The 22,343-nt window shown below is 37.3% G+C and overlaps 1 protein-coding gene across 2 annotated transcripts in view; it reads left to right on the top strand.

The window, feature by feature from the left end:
* The window catches only part of PRKG1 (protein kinase cGMP-dependent 1), a 1,349,869-nt gene that overhangs the window by 1,114,216 nt on the left and 213,310 nt on the right, over positions 1-22,343 (top strand). For both annotated transcript variants that reach the window (XM_061162077.1, XM_061162076.1), the window contains exons 6-7: positions 1,005-1,082; positions 13,520-13,614. In XM_061162077.1, the coding sequence (XP_061018060.1) occupies positions 1,005-1,082; positions 13,520-13,614 (173 nt within the window). The remainder of the gene's footprint in view (positions 1-1,004; positions 1,083-13,519; positions 13,615-22,343) is intronic.

Genomic DNA, 22,343 nt, shown 5'->3' with positions numbered 1-22,343 from the left:
GAATAAAATATCAAGAAACAGTGTTGAAGTATCAGGACAAATCACAGCCATTGGCCTGGTGAGCATTTCTTGCAAACTGTGAAATCTGTTTCTGAAGGACTATACAAAGTAACATTTTCTTTCCCCACATATGCCTCCCTTGCTAAGCTTCAGAGAAAGACCAGGCCAGATGGTGAAGGTTTCAGTTTTCTGTTATATCTCCTGACCAAGCAACATACTTCCTCCCACCTCTGCTTATAGAAATTACTTTTGTTCATTGCAGGACCAACCTTCATTCAGGGTCTCGACCTAGTAACTGTGCGCGAATCAGAATACTGATACACTGACTATGATGATCCTCTTGCAGTCTTACTTTCCTCCTGGTTTGGTGGTTTACAAGCTCACAGATGCTGGACCAGGATTCAGTACATAAAATACAGACATTCTGTTTGACACGGCCAAATCTAAATTGCTGAAGCAGGACATTAAAGGCTGAAGCAGTGCCTTAAAAAGTGATGAATGCCATATAACACCCACAAAAAATCAACCTTGTTTCAAAATGAAGATCTTTAAAAATGCTAGATACTATAGGACTTTCTCAGAAGGCAAAAAAGAAAAAAGGCTATAATCACAAAAATACTAAAGCCAAACGGAAATGACAGATAAAATAATACAAAAAGACATGTTTAATGATCAGTTCTGCTGTTTTATTTCATGCTCAGATGATGGGAGACAGAAATATTTTCATCAGGCTATTAAAATGAATGAATTTGAAGATATAATCACCCAGAAAAATGGCACTTAAAAAATAGTTTTTAAGATGAGCAGGATAGAAGTGATTTCTTTGTAATCATTGTGTTCACTGACTATTAATCATTCTTAAATAATGATGGATTCTAGCCTCGGGTAAAATTCCATGAGGATGAATTTCTCCCTTAGGAGCTAATAGTATTCGAAGAGGTTGAGCTGTTTAGTAAATTACTTCTTTCTTAATTTATTTTTCTGTTACTGTTTCTGTTTTTTAGACCCACTATGAAAATGGGGAATATATCATCAGGCAAGGTGCGAGAGGGGACACCTTCTTTATCATCAGTAAAGGAAAGGTAAGCTCTGGTGGCTATAGTATAATAAGCATGATGCTAGAAGTCACTGATATGTCTACATAAATGGAAATCCTGGAATTTTTTCCCCTATTATATTTCTCTGTGTGTGTGTGTGTGTATGTTAGTCTTTCTCTTTGTGTCTGACTCTTTGCAACCTCGTGAACTGGAGCCCACCAGGCTCCTTGGTCCATGGACTTCTCCAGGTAACAACTAGAATGGGTTGCCATTTCCTTCTCCAGGAAATCTTCCTACTCAGGGAAGGAACCCAGGTCTCATGCATTTCAGGCAGATTCTTTACTGTCTGAGCCACCAGCAAAGCCCTTATATTTCTAATTCTTTGCTATCATGAAATGGTATGTTTATCCTGAAGATGAGTTTCTGACAGACTTTCGTGACTACTGTCTTAATGCAGATTACAGCACTGCCTCAAAGAGGTGGTTTGGAAGAAGTTTCAGCTGAAGACAAGTGTATTAGTGGTGCTATCTTTTGAGTTTTGTAATATGTATGCATAAAAATAGCATGGAAATCACACCACAGGAACTGACTCCCTTGGTAATACTTCAGAGTACTGTAGGGGTTCTGGGAGAGAAATATTGAGAATATATTGGAATTTTTTGACACATCCAAGATTTTTTAAAACCAGGCATACATTTTTTTTTTCCTAACCTTGTTTTTCAGGTCATGCAACTTAGCTTCCATGATTATTAATTACATAATAATATATGCTTGATTAGTATGTTAATTATGTGTATTCTAATATTCTAATGTATTAAAATCATTATATTAAGTTTTAAGAAGTAGAAGGTGAACACACATAAGTCCCAATGGGAAGGAACAGAGAATGAAAAGAGTAATGAGAGTAGGTTCAGGAGCAGATAAATAAGTTGTAGAATTGAAAATTTCTAAACCTGTATGTTTTGTTTAGTCAACTTGCTTTGATATACATTTAAAAATTTATAAAGGATAACATGGCAAAGATATTTTCCTTGTTACCACCAAACTGGCTTTTCCTTAGAAAATGTTATAAAACAGACATTGATGCAAACAGAGGCCATACAACTACAAATGGATATCCTCTTCTTCAAGTTCATTTCCCCTTGTTCAAGTTGATCTATAAGACCTTCTAGAACTAACACCCAAAAAAAGATGTCATTTTCATTATAGGGGACTGAAATGCAAAAGTAAGAATCAAGAGATACCTGGAGTAACAGGCAAATTTGGCCTTGGAAAACAAAATGAAACAGGTCAAAAGCTAACAGGGTTTTGCCAAGAGAACGCACTGGTCATAGCAAACACCCTCTTCCAACAACACAAGAGAAGACTCTACACATGGACATCACCAGATGGCCAACACCGAAATCAGATTGATTATATTCTTTGCAGCCAAAGATGGAGAAGCTCTATACAGTCAGCAAAAACAAGACGGGGAGCTAACTGTGACACAGCTCATTAATTCCTTATTGCCAAGTTCAGTCTTAAAGAAAGTAGGGAAAAATACTAGACCATTCAGGTATGACCTAAATCAAATCCCTTACAATTATACAGTGGAAGTGACAGATTCAAGGAATTAGATCTGATAGACAGAGTGCCTGAAGGACTATCAATGGAGGTTATTGACATTGTAAAAGAGGCAGTGATCAGGACCACCCCCAAGAAAAAGAAATGCAAAAAGGTGAAATGGTTGTCTGAGGAGGCCTTAAAATAGCTGAAAAGAAGAGAAGCAAAAGGCAAAGGAGAAAAGGAGATATTACCATTTGAATGCAGAGTTCCAAAGAATAGCAAGGAGACATAAGAAAGCCTTCCTCAGTGATCAATGCAAAGAAATAGAGGAAAACAACAGAATGGGAAAGTCTAGAGATCTCTTCAAGAAAATTAGAGATACCAAGGGAATATTTCATGCAAAGATGGGCACAATAAAGGAAAGAAACAGTATGGAAGTAACAGAAGCAAAGAAGATGTTAAGAAGAGATGGCAAGAATACACAGAAGAATATACAAAAAAGATCTTTATGACCCAGATTACCCAGATAATGATGGGATCACTCACCTGGAGCCAGACATCCTGGAATGTGAAGTCAAGTGGGCCTTAAGAAGCATCACTATGAACAAAGCTAGTGGAGGTGATAGAATTCCATTTGAGCTATTTCGAATCTGAAAAGATGATGCTGTTACAGTGCTGCACTAAATATGCCAGCAAATTTGGAAAAGTCAGTAGTGGCTGCAGGACTAGAAAAGGTCAGTTTTCTTTCCAATCCCAAAGAGAGGCAATGCCAAGGAGTGTTCAAATTACCACACAATTGCACTCATCTCACATGTTAGCAAAGTAATGCTCAAAATTTTCCAAAGCAGACTTCAATAGTACATGAACTGTGAACTTCCAAATGTTCAAGCTGGATTTAGAAAAGGCAGTGGAGCCAGAGATCAAATGGCCAACATCCGCTGGATCATTGAAAAAGCAAGACAGTTCCGGAAAAACATCTACTTCTGCTTTATTGACTCTGCCAAAGCCTTTGACTGTGTGGATCACAACAAACTGTGGACAATTCTTGAAGAGATGGGAATACCAGACCACCTGACCTGCCTCCTGAGAAATCTGTGTGCAGGTCAAGAAGCAATAGTTAGAACTGGACATTGAACAACAGACTGGTTCCAAACTGGGAAAGGAATTCATAAAAGCTGTATATTGTCACCCTGCTTTTTTAACTTATATGCACAGTATATCATGTGAAATGCCAGACTGGATGAAACACAAGCTGGAACCAAGATTGCTGGGAGGAATATCAATAACCTCAGATATGCAGATGACACCACCCTTATGGCAGAAAACAAAGAAGAACTAAAGTCCTTCTTGATGAAAGTGAAAGAGGAGAGTGGAGAAAGTTGTCTTAAAGCTCAGCATTCAGAAAACTTAAGATCATGGCATCGGGTCCCATCACTTCCTGGCCAATAAATGGGAAAACAATGGAAACAGTGAGAGAATTTGTTTTCTTGGACTCCAAAATAACTGCAGTTGGTGACTGTAGCTATGAAATTAAAAGATGCTTACTCCTTGGAAGAAGAACTATGACCAATCTAGACAGCATATTAAAAAGCAGAGACATTTTTTTGCAACCAAAGGTCCTCTAGTCAAAGCTGTGGTTTTTCTGGTAGTCATGTACGGATGTGAGAGTTGAACTATAAAGAAAGCTGAGCACCTAAGAATCGATGCTTTTGAACTGTGGTGTTGGAGAAGACACTTGAGAGGTCCTTGAACAGCAAGGAGATCCATCCAGTCCATCCTAAAGGAAATCAGTCCTGAATATTCGTTGGAAGGACTGATGCTAAAAATGAAACTCCAATACTTTGGCCACCTGATGAGAAGAGCTGACTTGTTTGAAAAGACCCTGATGCTGGGAAAGATTGAAGGCAGGAGAAGAGGATGACAGAGGATGAGAGGGTTGGATGGCATCACCAACTGGATGGACATGAGTTGGAGTAAGCTCTGGGAGTTGGTGATGGATAGGGAAGCCTGCTATGCTGCAGTCCACGGGGTCGCAAAGAGTTGGACATGACTGAGCGACTGAACCGAAGTGAACTGAAGTTCCTTAATTTAAATATAATGCATTTTTTATTTTTTCATAAAGCACATTTGCACAAAGAGTAATAATCATAAATTAATCTTTGAAATATATTTTTTCCTACCACTAAACCCATACAAACTGTTTTCTAAAATGAGGCAGGATGCTGTGGTGAAGTCCGAGTCTCTGACGATGCCTCAGGAAGAAGCTGAAATCTTAGTTCCCTGTACTTTCAATCCATCCATTCCAGTTGCATGAAAACATGTCTTGTACCCACATCAGACTATAAAGCACCCAAGGATTCACAGATGAACATGAAAAATATCTCCGATAAAACTTTATGCATATGTCCTTGCAGTTGGGTTACATCAAAAAATCTCTCTCCATAAATGCATTGAACCAAAATTGAGTAAGAGTTATAGACAGAACTTCAGAGTTTGAATAATGATTGAGATGCATTTTGATTTTGTTTTTATTCTATTCAATATACTTTGTATGCTACCATTAGAAAAAATATATCAAAATTTTTTTTTTTATTAAATGCCACTTAAAACCACATGGCTTTGCTTAGAATTAACAAGTGCTTAAGCATCTTGTTTAAACAGATTGGCTTAACACAATGTTTATTGTTGTTCAATACTGAAAGTATTCTCTGATAGAAATTTTGTGTGTCTATGTATATATGTGTGTGTCAGGGCGAAACATGAGAAGCATTTCATTTTAGATCAAGAGGAAAATAAAGATGCATATTATCCCCATTTCTGTTCAGTGTGGAACTAAACATCCCAACCACTGAAGTAAGTCAAGAAAAAGATATAACATTTGGAAATGAAGAAGTAAGATAGCAATTAATTACAGATGGTATGATTTTAGTTTCTTTTGTTTTTATGTAGACAGATAAATTATTAAAATTAATATATGCTTAGCTAGATCAACGTTGTTCAGCACTTTTTCCTTTGCTATATTATATCTTCAATACCTAACAGAGTAGCCGTTAGTTCCACTCACTATCTAAATTAAAATTAACTAACTTAAAATATTCAGCTTCTTAGTAGTAGCAGTAGCCACAGTGCAATTGCTGAATGCTGCTATTGTTGACTATTGGATACTGTACAACTAGACACTTTACTATAAATTTTGAAAAAGCTGAATCGCTCAATAATATCTGTCATATTAATACTCAAAAAACAAAAGTCATATTGTCATGTCAGTTGATGCAATGAAAGCGTCTGACATACGTAACATTATGCTAACTCTCAGAATATTAGGAATAAAAGAGATCTTCCTCAAATTACTAATTGATATATATGAAGTACCTACAGCTAACATCATACTTAATAGTGAAAGCAATCAGTGAAGAAAGAGCAGTCTTTTCAGGATATGGTATTTGAATGATTGGTTACCCATAGGTTGAAAAAGTAAGTCTTGACCTAAAGTTCATAGCTATAATTAATGTATTTAAAAATATAATTAAAAATATAATTAGTAGATTTAAACATAAAATACACAACTGTAAAACTTCTACAAGAAAATCTTTATGTCTTGGCTTAGGTCAAAAGTTCCTAGCCATGACACCAAAAGTATAGCCCATAAAACAAACAAAGAAAAGATAAATTTGGTATTAACAAAATAACAAACATCTTTTGTGAAAGACACTTTTATTATGAGAATGAAGAGGTAAACTAAAAACTGAAAAATGTTAGCAAATCACACACCTGGCAAAGTGCTTATATTGAGTCTATGTAAAGAACATCCAAAAGTCAATTTAAAAAACCAAACTATCAAGTTTTTGAAAAATGGACAAGGCCCTTGACTAGGCATTTGAACAAAATATATATAAAGATGAAAACTATGCATGTGAAAAGATATTTAATATTATTAATTATTGTTGTTCAGTCTCTCAGTTGTGTCTGACTGTTTATGACTCCCTGGACTGCAGCACGCCAGGCTTCCAAGTCCTTCACCATCTGCTGGTGTCCATCCAGTCAGTGATGCCATTCAACCATCTTGTCCTCTGTCTTCCCCTTCTCCTCCCACCTTCAATCTTTCCCAACATCAGGGTCTTTTCTAATGAGTCAGCTTTTCGCATCAGGTGGCAAAAGTATTGGAGCTTCAGCTTCAGCATCCAATGAGTATTCGGGATTGATTTCCTTTAGGATGGACTGGTTGGATCTCCTTGCAGTCCAAGGGACTCTCCAGTGTCTTCTCCAACACCATAGTTCAAAAGCATCAATTCTTCGATGCTCAGCCTTCCTTATTGTCTAACTCTCACAACCACACATGATTACTGGAGAAACCATAGCTTTGACTACACAGACCTTTGTTGGCAAAGTAATGTCTCTATTACATTATAATTGCATATAATTCAATTATAATTACATTAATTATTCGGGAATTGCATATTAAAACCATGAGATACCATTGTGTGATTAATAGAATAGCTAAAATGAAAAAAAAATATATGATGACAATCATGAGTGCTGGTGAGGATGCCAAGCAACTGCATCTCTAATACATTACTGGTGGGAATGCAAAATGGTCAAACTATTTTGAAACTATATAGAGTTAAATAAGCAATTACCATATGACCTAATATTTTTACTTTTTGGTATTTATTCTAGATAAATGAAAACAAAACTCAAGCAAAAATAATGCATCAATGTTTATAGAATCTTGATTCACTATTGCTCAAAATTGAAATGTCCTTTAGTGGATGAATTGATACATTCTGGCACATTCATTCAATGGAACATTACTCAGCAATAAAAAGAATGAGCTTCTATATAATGTAACAACTTCAGTGAATCTCAAAGGCATTATAAGTTAAAAAAAAAAAGCCATCTCAAAAGGTTAAATATTTTATTATTATATTTACCTGACATTACCTAAAAGATAAAACATATGCTACAAAATAGACCACTGGTTTCTAGCGGCAAGACTTGGGTAGGCTGTGACCATAAACTCATAGCATGAAGACATTTCTTGAGGTGATAGAATTGTTCTATATCCAGTTATAGAAGAAGTTAAGCAAATCTATACAGGTATTTAGGCTTCCCAGGTGGCTCAGTGGTAAAGAATCTGCCTAAAATGCAGAAGAGGCAGGAGACGCCGTGGTTTCCATCTCTGGGTCAGGAAGACCCCTGGGAGGAGGGAATGGCTTCCCACTCCACTATTCTTGCCTGGAGAACTCCATGGACAGAGGAGTCTGATGGGCTCCAGTCCATAGCATGGTAAAGAGTCAGACACGACTGAGCAACTAAAACTCACACATACATGTATTTAAATTCATAGGACTCTCTGCTAAAAGAATAACAAAAGTCAATGGTACTTTATGGTCAGTTTGAAAATTACATGTATTTCTAAATACCAGTAAACTCAGTTAAAAATACAATTTTTAAAATGTGTAATTAATAATGATTTCCAAAATCAAATACTTAAGAATATAGCTAACAGAAAGTATTCAATTTGTTTAAGAAGCAAATTTTATTTAAAGACACTAGCAAAAGACCAAAATGGCTAAAACATTTGAAAGGAATAAGAATATATTGGGGAGAATTACTTTAGTAGATATAAAGACTCATTGTAAGGTTAAAGTAATGAAGCAAATGTAGTCTTAATTCTATTAAGAACTAGGTGAATATGTCAGAATAGGTATAGAGAGCTCAAATAAAGATCCATGATCTATGGAAACTTGATTTGGGACAGCACTGGTTAATACATAAAACCAGATCACAGTATACATAAAAGTCAATTCCAGACCTCAGTGTAAAAGAAAAAAAATAGAATAAAACAAAAGACAATGTGGAGAATATCTCTATCAAGTTTGGATAGGGAAGAATTTCTTAAATGAGAATTCTAAAGCATAATCAATAGGAATAATGTGGTTAAATATGATCACATGTAAATTAATAACTTTGGTGTGAAGCATCATAAACACAATAAATAGATAAAGTACAGTCTTATGAATCAATAAAAATGACAATCAGTTCAATAGAAAAATCAGCAAAAATCATAATCAGATACGTCACAAAAAATACTAATGGCCATAGAATAATAAAAGCAACAAGTGTTGATGACAATGTAGTACAAAATGGTCTTTCATTCACTGATGGTAGAAATGCATTAATTAGTTGGTGTGACTTCTTTGTACCAAGGCTAGTCAATACCTAATGAAAGAGAAGATGCATGTACTTTATAACCTTGTTCTTCATTCATTAAGTAGTGACCCTAATGAAACACTTACCCATGCCTACCACAAGACATGCAAAAATATTCATGAGTAATGTTGTTAATAGTACAAAACTAAAATATAACAACAATAAACCTGGAAAAACTCACATATATGTAAGAATTTGTAAATTATGTAATATTCATATAATGGCATACTATACAAACAGGAAATAAACTACAGCCACATATATTAACATGGATGAATTGGATAAGTCAAATGCAATGCTGATCAAAAGAAAAAAGTTGAAGGATATGTGTGGCATGATATTTATATTAAGTTTAAAGCCAAGTAAACATATGGTATTTTTGCATGGAATGAGGTGCATGTGAGTACATGCACAGACACTCATTAAATTAGAAGTACCAGAAATAGAATCATGAACATAAGTTTCACCAGAGACATTTGTGGGAGAGGGTGGGCATATAGTGAATGAGATTCTGATTCATTCCTGTGTTGCACAAAAGATTCAGTTGTCAGTCAGACTCATGGGAGTCATAGATCTTACCCAACTGAATTTAACTAATGACTCAAGGGATGCAGGCAAGCTTCAAGCTCAGAAAAAGTTTATTTCCTTGTATATGCCCTAGATGATCAGATATTCCTCTTAAAAGTGTTTTGGTTTTTTTTTTGTTTGTTTGTTTTTTACATTAGGGAACACTTTCTGGGTATAATAGGACCAGTTTTTTAGCAATATGTGCAGAACATCACTTGAAAAGGGAGTTGCTTTGATTTGGGAACTCCTCATTCTTATATTGTATTAGTCACACAGGTAGGAAAATGTTTACTTAACCCTGTTCTCCAGCTGGGTCTGCCCCCACATATCTCTGATTTCCATATTTCTTTACAATAAACATTGTTTTGCTTATAAAACCTGCTGAATCTGTACAAAAACATTTTTTGTTGTTGTTTTTGAGTTGTTTTTGATTAAACATGTTGGTTGAATACACTGATATTTTTGTATTCATTCTTTATTCTGTATTCATTCTTCAATGAATAAAAGATTTTGGATTTTAAGTTTAAATTTATGTGCCCCATTTAAAATATCTAATTTCTATTTTGATTCCTAATTTTAAAATTTTTTACATAATTTTTTAAATGCTCCAAAATTTTAAATTATAAGACTTTGCATATGTTTTATAGAAAAATTAATATATAGATAAGTAAAGGGATTATAACACTTCATGGCAATAAGAGCAATAGTAGAGATTTGGGATAATTACAATCAAAAGCATGGAATTTCTGAAATAAATGAGAGAAATGGAACAAAGGGGAAAATAAGGGGAAAAGAACCAACTTTTGGGGACACTAACAGTTAGGATGCTCTTCATGGATGTTCTCATTTAAGTAACACACAGCACAAACACATTCAAATGAGATAACTCTCTCATTTAGAGGGCAAGGTGGTTCAAATAGACTAAATATCTCTGAAGCTCCCTAACTAGTTCCCTTCTACAGTTTTGTGGACCATAAAGTACTTTGTAGTTTAGGTAAAAAGACTACATATACGGATCAAGGTTAGAAAGCTATCTCTGTGTGATATAACTTTTTCTACCTCGGATTGTGGGGTTTTTTTTTTTTAGGAATTAAAGATGCAAATGTTCATAACTGGTGTCTGCAAACATTTAGAATTATTTACTATGTATATGGACTTCCCTGGTGGCTCAGATGGTAAAGAATCCCCCTGCAGTGCGGGAGACCTGGGTTCCATCCCTGGGTTGGGAAGATCCCCTGGAGGAGGGCATGGCAGCCCATTCCAGTATTCTTACCTGGAGACTCCCCATGGACAGAGGAGCTACCTGGCAGGCTACAGTCCTTGGGGTTGCAACGAGTCAGACATGACTGAGCGAATAAGCACACAGCGCAGCACACTATATATACAAAGAAAAACTATGGAAACTACAACTTTAAAGGAAAACTTTTGTTCTTGCTCTTTGAGATGCTTATTTTTTTTCACATATATGAACTGTAGGAGATAGATTTTTCTCATATTTATCATAGAAGCAGAAAGTGGTTTATTCTGTAGGTGAACCATTTTTTACATCTCTAGCATTTCAGTAACGTGTTTTGTGTTTTTTTTTTTTTTTTTTTTTTGGCTGCACTGGATCTTTATCGCTGTGCGTAGGCTATCTCTAGTTGCGGTGAGCAGGAACTTATACACTGCAGGTGGGACATTCTCTAGTTGGAGTGCACAGGCTTCTCATTGCGGTGGCTTTTCTTGCTGCAGAGCAGGGCTTCTAGGGTACACAGTTTTGGCACTGGGGCTTAGCTGCCTTACAGCATGTAGGATCTTCGTGGATCAGGGATAGAACCCATGTCCCGTGCATTGGTAGGCAGATTCTTAAACACTGGACCACCAGGGAAATCCTCAGTTAACATGCTTTTAAAGAACATTTCAAAACTCACTGAAATTTCTCCATGGCTTGAATAAGTCTGCCCATTTGAATTTCTAATCATTTGTGTTACCCAAATGGTAAATATATAGTTATAGGTGTTCTTATATCTAATTTGAATTAATGAGCTTAACTTATGTTATATTACACCTTAGTTCATGACTTATTTTTAACAACCAGGAGGATTGACAGAAATAATTTTTCTGAGTTGTTTCATTGTGAAGAGAAAGTGTAAATCTATGGCTGATTCATATCAATGTATGACAAAATCCACTGAAATGTTGTGAAGTAATTAGCCTCCAACTAATAAAAAAAAAAAAGAGAAAGCTGAGGTTCAGAAATGAAGCAATGTATCAATGTTTGTCAAACACTAATCTTTTGAAATGCAGATTTACAAAACCCATTCATTCAGAACCTCAGGAGTAAGGGTCAAGTGAGTTTGGTAACCTTTATTTTAAACAAGACCACCACCCTCCAACACACACAGATACACACACATAGACGTTTGAGTACCACTAGGCTAGTTTATTTCCAGTTACATCCATGAAATCCTCATTAGTATGCAAATGAATATCTCTCTGATACAGCTTAGTGGTAAGTGTTAAAAACTGCATCCCCATGGTTTTGAAACACCTTATGGAGGAGTAATCAAATAGATCAGTGGAGAATAATAATTGAATTCCCTCCATCTTGCATAGACCTTCTTAATACTTATAAAAATTCTAGTCTTTGACATCCAATCTCTAAATTAAAAAACCTGAAGCATAGTATTTTTAAATGTGTTTAAGTGTCTGGCATTGTCTCAAGAAATTAGTTTTTCTACTTCATTACATTTTTCAGGAAGGTGAATTTTAACTATTTAACCTTTCTTTGACACATAGCCAGTATTATGAATATTTGTACAGCTTTAGAGGGAAGTGAGGAAAAGGCAATGGCACCCCACTCCAGTAGTCTTGCCTGGAAAATCCCATGGATGGAGGAGCCTGGTAGGCTACAGTCCATGGGGTCGCGAAGAGTTGGACACGACTGAGTGACTTCACTTTCACTTTTCACTTTCATGCACTGGAGAAGGAAATGGCAACCCACTCCAGTACTCTTGCCTAGAGGATCCCAGGGACGGGAGCCTGGTGGGCTGCCATCTATGGGGTCACACAGAGTCGGACACGACTGATGTGACTTAGCAGCAGCAGCTGCAGCAGCAGCAGAGGGAAGTGAATTAACACAAAGGTACACTTTACTGCATTTATGTCTTCATTCATGCAACAAATACATTGGCTTTCCATGGACTTCATTCATGCAACAAATACATTTGCTTCCCGAGTCCTATATGAGTAGGGAAATTTTGTTATAATAGTAATGAAGCTTTTCTGTTCATGTAATTAACTGTTTTTTATTGAGTGCTTACTATAAATTATAGAGAATGCCAAGAAATACTCATTTCTTTGATTAGCATACTGTTTATTATGGCAAAATAAAGACATATATGTCACTTATATATCTTCAAAAAAGAAATCTTACTGAATGAAACATAGATCATGAGGATGACAGAAAGGCAGAGACCTGTAAGAAGTCTTTATGAAAATGTAATTGGCCTTTGAATGAAGGCTTTGAATGAATCCTAATGAAGGATTCTTCTTAGCAAAGCGATAAGCATATCCTAGAGAAACTGGGATGTACACGTAAAGGTGAATGTTAAAAAAAGTCAAAAAAATGGAGACTATAAATGTACATCTGCAAGGCAACTGATAAATAAATATGGGATGAAAGAAGACACTACAACATTAAAATGAATGAACTAGATTTATACATATAGTAGCATGGTATGAAAAATTAAAACGTTAAGAGAAAAGTGGAAGTTGCAGAATGATCCCTACTGTATTATGCTATTCATATATTTTAAAAACACATGCATATAAACACGTATAAAAAACTGAAGGAGCACTCATTAAATTCATCATAGTAATTGCTTCATAGAAAGTTGGAAATGGGAATAGTGATGAGGATTTGAGTGAAATTCAAATTTCTGAATATTATTTCTGGACAAAAGCTTCAAAGTATAACAAAATATTTGGGAGTTATTTCTTGGGGTGCATGGGAATTTGTGATACTATTCTTTGTCCCCTCTAGTGACAATGTACTTTTTCTCTTCATACAAATAAATTTAAAAAATAAGAAATGATGTGAACATCATTAACTAGTGTTTATTTGATCATCCAGTATGTATGCAGTGGATATAGGCTTTCATTGTTTCTCTTTCTAGGTTAATGTCACTCGTGAAGACTCACCAAATGAAGACCCAGTCTTTCTTAGAACCTTAGGGAAAGGAGATTGGTTTGGAGAGAAAGCCTTGCAGGGGTGAGTAGATTACATGTTACAAAGTTTTTGGTTGAGTGCTACATAAATGTCTTACATATTGAACTTCTAGCATAATGGATATTTAGTTCTTATTCTACCATCAGACACAGACCTTTGATGATCCAATTTTATCCATTTCCAGCTGAACTTAGAGTCTGTTTGGGTAGGCTTTGGAATTGATGGTTAAATTATGTAATACATTATTTTATTTCATTTGATTTGATAACAATTCTCCTCAATTGTAATCTCTATAAAGACTTTAAAGAGAGTGAGAAGTCTCTGCAAAGCCTATTATGTTTGGCGGTTTTACTTGGAGTCATATAGGAAGATGACTGGTTGAGATTTTGAAATCCCTAAACCTGACTGTACAGACAGTACGTCAGAAGGCAATGAAGCCTTCTGCGGTTCACCTCTGGGGTTCTGGGTGGTGGTTATCATCTCTGGCTCCGGTCGTGGAGGTGGAGGAGGAGGTGAAAGCGAAGGTAATGAATATCCTCCTTCACTGTGGATGGGCTTGAAAGGCTGGACTTTTAAAAGTGTGACTGCAGGGGCACTGAAATTCTACTTGTAAACTCAACAGCGAGCATTTGGAATGTCTTCCCATATACAGCTGAAGAAAAACCCAGTTGACTTTGTACCATTCATCTTACAGAATGCATGACAAAAAGACAAATACCTACCAATGTTTCCCAATAAGCAGCACATCTCAATTATCTGTCTATTTATCTATCTATCTATGAGACTTTTCAAATTATATAAGCCACTTGAATAACTAATAACCAATAAACATTTATTTTTGAATCAAATTCCAGGTGCAGGTGTGTATACTAAAGAGATAGCAATAGGACAATTCCTAAAATATTTGGAACAGTCAGGTTTGCTTCCATTTCAAATTATGCCTTTGTTTAAGAGATTGCATTATAAACATTTTGCTAAAAAGTATTCATGAGTTTTTATTTTTAAAACCACACTCAGTCAGCAGGTTTTATTTTCTCTCTTACCATTTCACAGCTACAGAACTGAAACAGAGCCTGATAAGTCATCTTACTCAGGGCACATTACCTTATGAAAATTAAGAATTAAATGCATTTGCTTTTCTTTTTTCTTTCCTGAGACCGTTTGATCCCTATTTGATGAACAGGTACTTGCCATTAGATATTTCCAATGGCAAAGTTGAAAGAACTACTATAGTCAATGTGAATATACAAAGGAAGGCAATAGATATCATCATCCTAGTATAAATTGAAAAAAAAAAAAAAACCTACCATTTGTACTTTAGTCTTGCTTTCTCTTGATTATTATTGTATATAGAGGATTCTCAAGAATAATATTACCTGATTTCATTGGTCCAAGATTAAATACCTCTGTGGAAAATGTCCATTTCAAGCAGAGGCAAAGAAATAGAAACATTTCAATCATTTCTGATTGAGATCACAAGTGAAATACCAGAAAATAAAACATAACTGATAATTGACAGATTTTCTCTTGTAACTTATTGTCAGTGAATTTTGGTGCAAACTAAAGAAAGTTTCAGAGCAAAAACACCTTTCCAGAATGTGTCTCAAGAAGTAAACTTGGGGATATGGTTTACAGAAAAGTTACAAAATTTTGCTCTGATATCAAAATTTAAGTTAATGGTAGTCCATCTGGGCAGCTCCAAAATCACTGCAGATAGTGACTGCAGCCATGAAATTAAAAGATTTTTACTCCTTGAAAGAAAAGTTATGACCAATCTAGACAGCATATTAAAAAGCAAAGACATTACTTTGCCAACAAGTTCCATCTAGTCAAAGCTATGGTTTTTCCAGTAGTCATGTATAGGAGTGAGAGTTGGACTATAAAGAGAGCTGAGTGCCAAAGAATTGATGCTTTTGAACTGTGGTGTTGGAAAAGACTCTTGAGAGTCCCTTGGACTGCGAGGAGATCCAACCAGTCTATCCTAAAGGAGATCAGTCCTGAATATTCATTGGAAGGACTGATGCTGAAGCTGAAACTCCAATACTTTGACCACCTGATGCGAAGAATTGACTCATTGGAAATTACCCCGATTCTGGGAAAGATTGAAGGCAGGAAGATAAGGGGACGACAGAGGATGAAATGGTTGGATGGCATCTCTGACTCGATGGAGATGAGTTTGAGTAAGCTCTGGAAATTGGTGATGGACAGGGAAGCCTGGTGTGCTGCAGTCCATGGGGTCGCAAAGAGTCAGACGCGACTGAGCAACTGAACTGACTGACTGATTCCATCTAGATGGAATTCATTCTAGCATGTGATTATTCTTGTGAACTGTCTGGTGCCAAATCTGTCTCTGCACATATTCAGTCCTCTTCACTGGCCATCTCACTTACCCCACTCCATCATTTCCCATTACACCTACCCTCCAACCTATCCCGGCTCTTTTTCATGCCCTTTACTCTCATTTTCTCACCACTCAACCTGGCTTTATCTGCCTTCTCTACCTGCTGCTGCTGCTGCTGCTGCTAAGTCACTTCAGTCCTGTCCGACTCTGTGTGATCCCATAGACGGCAACCCATCAGGCTCCCCCGTCGCTGGGATTCTCCAGGCAAGAACACTGGAGTGGGTTGCCATTTCCTTCTCCAATGCATGAAAGTGAAAAGTGAAAGTGAAGTCGCTCAGTCGTGTCTGACTCTTAGCGACCCCATGGACCGCAGCCCACCAGGCTCCTCCGTCCATGGGATTTTCCAGGCAAGACTACTGGAGTGGGGTGCCATTGCCTTCTCTGCCTTCTCTACCTATGTCCTCTTAAATGTCAGCAATGTGCTACTTATATCTTAGAATGATTTTTCTTTTCTAGCTTCCTTTACTCAGCCATACTTCACTGCTCAGCCATACTTTTACACTGTTGACCACCCCCTCCTTCTTTGGAATTCTTATCCTTTGAGAGCCCTGCAATTATTAGCAAATTGTTAGCACTTTTTAGAATTTCTCATTTCCTTTCCTAAAATTCACCGTTGTTTTATCTTCATTTCTCTCTATGACATACATGTTTTTATACATCCAGATCTATGACTGCCTATTTTCTTGATGAAAAGAAATCCCAAATGCTTATGTTCTTATTTGAGCTCAGTATCTGATACTTTTCAACCTAATGTATATTTGTTGGATGAACAAATGAGTGAGTGAACAAATGAAGCTCCCTAATGATGTTCAGTCTTGCAATCCTTTCTGCAGTTGATCACTTTCATGACCTGTCTTCAATTGATCACTTTCATGACTTGAATTAGTCTGATGGTGGATAAGGGCTTATCTACTAGTTGCTTCCCTGGTGGCCCAGATGGTAAAGAATCTGCCTACTATGCAGGAGACTCAGGTTTGATCCCTGGGTCAGGAAGATCCCCTAGAGAAGGGAATAGCTACCACTCCAACATTCTTGCCTGGAGAATTCCATGGACAGAGAAGCCTGGTGGGCTACAGTCCATGGGGTCGAAAAGAGTCGGATGCAACTAACCCTTTCACTTTGTCCCAGCCCTGGTGACTTAGATGGTAAAGAATCTGCCCGCAGTGCAGGAGACTGGGGTTCGATCCCTGGGTAGGGAAGATTCCCTGGTGTAGGAAATGGCAGTCCACTCCAGTATTCTTGCCTGGAGATTTCTGTGGACAGACGAGCCTGGTGGGCTACAGTCCATGTATCTGGCAAAGAGTCTGTGTCTGGCAAAGAGTCAGACACAACTGAGCAACTAACACCAACAAGAGTTTGTCAACTCACTTGACTATAGATGGCAGCCTGTTAATATATTATAAAGGAATAAAAATAAGGTGAGTAAAACCAGTGCAAACTAGAAAACCTTATACAATGAGGGCAGCAATTACTGAGCTCCAGCTCATTGCTGGTTCTTTTTTTTGTTTTTTTTTTTAAGAAAAAAAAACAGAAGAAAAAATGGATTCTGGAAAAGATATGTGATTTTATAACTTAAAAAATAGCTCTGCTATCAAACAGAACATTTCTGCAAATGGCTTGACCTGTGAGTTGCCATTTTGTGACTTCTGTCAATCAGATATGCCTCTTTAAAGCTCTGTAACTAGATTCCAGTGAAGGAAGCCTATTAGTTTTACCCTTGTTATTTCCTTGTTTTGATTATTTTTTGACATTTTAATGTTTTGATGTTCTAGTCACTAACCTGGTTTTCCTTGTTGTGTCTGTGTTATTTTTTTATCTTTTCTTTGAATTTCAATGTTTCACACGAGGAATTCTGACTTTTCACAAATCAGATTGATTTGTTTCACTTGTTTCCCTGCAAATAACTTAAAAAGTTATGTAACTTTAGGATATAAAGTCTTTTCAGCAGCTGTGTATATATCCTTTTGAGTAATACCTATGCTTCTTTGGAAGCCTTGTGATTTTCATCCATGGACGACAGATAGTTAGCATTCTAGTTAGCGTTCTCTGTGTTGGTGTAACATGGCATTTCAGATTTTCATTTTCTCACAAATAAATTTTGTGTGTACTAGGAATTTTTGTTTTATTTTCCTGAGGATGTTCCGAGGATCAGTATTGACAAATTGGTAATATTGAAATTAACCCTTGACCATTCATTTTAAATTTAAGAGTGCCAAATACTAGTTTTAGGTCTTCCCAGGTGGTGCTAGTGTTGAAGAACCCACCTGCCAATGCAGGAGACATAAGAGACGCGGACTCAATCCCTGGGTCAGGAAGATCCCCTGGAGAAGGGCATGGCAACTCCAGTATTCTTGCCTGGAGAATCCCATGGACAGAGAAGCCTGATGGACGGCAGTCTATGAGGTCACCAAAAGTCAGACACGAATAAAGAGACTCAGCAACAGCAGTAGTAATACTAGATTGATTAAACACACACAGTATATAGTTGAATGACAGAGCTGAAATGTAACCTCAGTAACCCAACTCTGGAACCCCACTATGATATGGTAATTCTCTCTCTAGAATTAACAAGCTTCATTTCTTTTTGGATGGAGAACAGTAGTCATAAATCTAGCTATCCTGTAGTCAACATTATTGACATTCACTAACCAATAGAATCTCATTTCTAGGAAAAATTTGGTTTACTTATTGCTTTCCCTTTTTTTGGTCGACATAAAGTGAATTATTCAAGTATTGCTTGGATTAAGCATTATTTTTTGCTGTGATAATGGTTTTTTTACACCAGAGGGCAAAATGTTTTACTCTTTTCAGAAGTACTTCTTTATGTACATGAAAACTAAAATTGTGTTTAGGGGAATTTACTTCAGGTGTAGTCCAAAAAGTCATAAGTCAATCCCTCTACACTCCGACATACCATTGCTTTAGGATCTCTACTTGACTTAAAATCATGTAGAATTCACACTGGCATCAGGTAATGTCAAATGCTAAGCCAATACACACTTTGCACCTGTAGTAATGGGAAATATATAAGCCCTAGTTGAACCTGAGAGAGAAAAGATTGAGTTCCCACTTGTCCCACACCCCTCACCCTGCCCCTTCCCCTAACGCTTGAGTCTTCAGCACAGCATATGCTTATGAGTTCCAGCTCAAAAGTCAGATTGCCTTGGTTGGGATCTACTCTGTCCTTTATAGATTTTGAGTCCCTGAGAGGTTCTCCTTTGATCTTACATGGAGATGATGATTATGCCTAATTTTGCAGATTGTTGTGAGGAATAATTAAGTGGATATTTATAAAGCATTAAAATGAGTACTTAGAATTTAGATTAGTGCTCAAAAATATTAGCTATCATAACCACCACCACCATCATCGTTATTTTTATTTATCATCAGCATTGCTAGTCCCAAGAATGCCCTGCTTCTTCTTGACTCAAGTTTAGAGCACTTGGTCGAATTGGCATAAGCATTAGATTTTGAATCACCCACTTACTGAGCAAGCCAATTAATCTCTCTGGGTCTGAATTTGTAAACTGAGCCAGTTGAAGTAGATGATGCCTAAGTTTCCTTAGGTCACAGCTTCTGAGTCTCTTGAGCTTTGGCCTCTCCAACTGGAACAGACCCTTGACTGCCACATGCAGCCGTGGGTCCCTCTGTTAAATGGTGACATTTGATAGCAGACCTCTGTCAGCAAGGCTCTTCCCTCCAGGAACTATCCCAACTGTTGTCTGTCATTCTGAACACCTAGGCCACATGCCAGGCCCTTCCTTGTTAATACAAAAAAGAATAAACCTTTTCTCCACATCACCTCCAGCATTTAGTGTTGATAGATTTTTTAACGATGGCCATTCTAAGGGGGGTGAGGTGATACCTTATTGCAGTTTTGATTTTCATTTCTCTAATAATGAGCGATGTTGACCATCTTTTCATGTGTTTGTTGGCCATCTGTATGTATTCTTTGGAGAAATGCCTGTTTAGGTCTTCTGCCCATTTTTTTTTTGATTTAGTAGTTTATGTTTTTGGTATTGAGATGCATGAGCTGCTTGTATATTTGGAAATCAATCCGTTGGCTGTTGCTTCCTTTGCAATTATTTTCTCCCATTCTGAGGGTTTTGTTTTATAGAGAACAAACTTGTGGACAGAGTGGGGGAAGGAGAGGGTGGGACAAATTGAGAGAATAGCATGGAAACATATACATTCTCATATGTAAAATAGATAGCAAGTGGGAATTTGCGGTGTGACACAGGGAGCTCAACCGAGTGCTGTGACAACCTAGAGGGGTGAGATGGGGAAGAAGATGGGAGGTGGGCTCCGGAAGGAGGGGACATATGTACACCTGTGGCTGATTCATGATGTATGGCAGAAGCCAATACAATCTTGTAAAGCAACTATATTAGAGTTAAATTTTTAAAAGATGAATAAACCAAGCAAATTTAACAGACATTAGTGTTCAGTTCAGTTGCTCAGTCATGTCCGACTCTTTGCAACCCCATGAATCGCAGCACGCCAGGCCTCCAGTCCATCACCAACTCCCAGAGTTTACTCAGACTCATGTCCATTGAGCCCATGATGCCACCCAGCCATCTCATCCTCTGTCGTCCCCTTCTCCTCCTGCCCCCAATCCCTCCCAGCATCAGGGTGTTTTCCAATGAGTCAACTCTTCCCATGAGGTGGCCAAAGTATTGGAGTTTCAGCTTCAGCATCAGTCCTTCCAATGAACACCCAGGACTGATCTCCTTTAGGATAGACTGGTTGGATCTCCTTGCAGTCCAAGGGACTCTCAAGAGTCTTCTCCAACACCACAGTTCAAAAGCATCAATTTTTTGGTGCTCAGCTTTCTTCACAGTCCAACTCTCACATCCATACATGACCACTGGAAAAACCATAGCCTTGAGTAGACAGGCCTTTGTTGGCAAAGTAATGTCTCTGCTTTTTAATATGCTGTCTAGGTGGGTCATAACTTTCCTCCCAAGGAGTAAACGTCTTTTAATTTCATGGCTGCAGTTACCATCTGCAGTGATTTTGGAACCCCAAAAAATAAAGTCTGACACTGTTTCCACTGTCTCCCCATCTATTTCCCATGAGGTGATGAGACCAGATGCCATGATCTTAGTTATCTGAACGTTGAGCTTTAAGCCAACTTTTTCACTCTTCTCTTTTACATTCATCTAGAGGCTTTTTAGTTCCTCTTTACTTTCTGCCATAAGGGTGGTGTCATCTGCATATCTGAGATTATTGATATTTCTCCCAGCAATCTTGATTCCAGCTTGTGCTTCTTCCAGCCCAGTGTTTCTCATGATGTACTCTGTATATAAGTTAAATAAGCACGGTGACAATATACAGCCTTGACGTACTCCTTTTCCTATTTGGAACCAGTCTGTTGTTCCATGTCCAGTTCTAACTGTTGCTTCCTGAACTGCATACAGGTTTCTCAAGAGGCAGGTCAGGTATTCCCATCTCCTTTAGAATTTTCCACAGTTTATTGTGATCCACACATTCTAAGGCTTTGGTGTAGTCAATAAAGCAGAAATAGATGTTTTTCTGGAACTCTCTTGCTTTTTCGATGATCCAGCAGATATTGGCAATTTGATTATCTGGTTCCTCTGCCTTTTCTAATACCAGCTTGAGCATCTGGAAGTTCACGGTTCACGTGTTGCTGAAGCCTGGCTTGGAGAATTTTGAGCATGACTTTACTAGTGTGTAAGATGAGTGCAATTGTGCAGTAGTTTGAGCATTCTTTGGCATTGCCTTTCTTTGGGATTGGAGTGAAAACGGACCTTTTCCAGTCCTGTGGCCACTGCTGAGTTTTCCAAATTTGCTGGCATTTTAAGTGCAGCACTTTCACAGCATCATCTTTCAGGATTTGAAATAGCTCAACTGGAATTCCATCACCTCCACTAGCTTTGTTTGTAATGATGCTTTCTAAGGCCACTTGACTTCACATTCCAGGATGTCTGGCTCTAGGTTAGTGATCACACCATTGTGATTATTTGGGTCATGAAGATCTTTTTTGTACAGTTATTTTGTGTATTCTTGCCACCTCTTCTTAATATCTTCTGCCTCTGTTAGGTCCATACCATTTCTGTCCTTTATTGAGCCCATTTTTGCATGAAATGTTCCCTTGGTATCTCTAATCATCTTGAAGAGATCTCTAGTCTTTCCCATTCTGTTGTTTTCCTCTATTTCTTTGCATTGATCACTAAGGATGGCTTTCTTATCTCTACTGGCTATTCTTTGGAACTCTGCATTCAAATAGACATATCTTTCCTTTTCCCCTTTGCTTCTCTTCATTTCACAGCTCTTTGTAAGGCCTCCTCAGACAACCATTTTGCCTTTTTGCATTTCTTTTCCATGGGAATGATCTTGATTCCTGTCT

This window comes from Dama dama, chromosome 15, assembly GCF_033118175.1.
Source record: "Dama dama isolate Ldn47 chromosome 15, ASM3311817v1, whole genome shotgun sequence".
In the NCBI taxonomy this organism is placed as follows: domain Eukaryota; kingdom Metazoa; phylum Chordata; class Mammalia; order Artiodactyla; family Cervidae; genus Dama; species Dama dama.
This window is presented reverse-complemented; position numbering and strand designations above follow the sequence as displayed.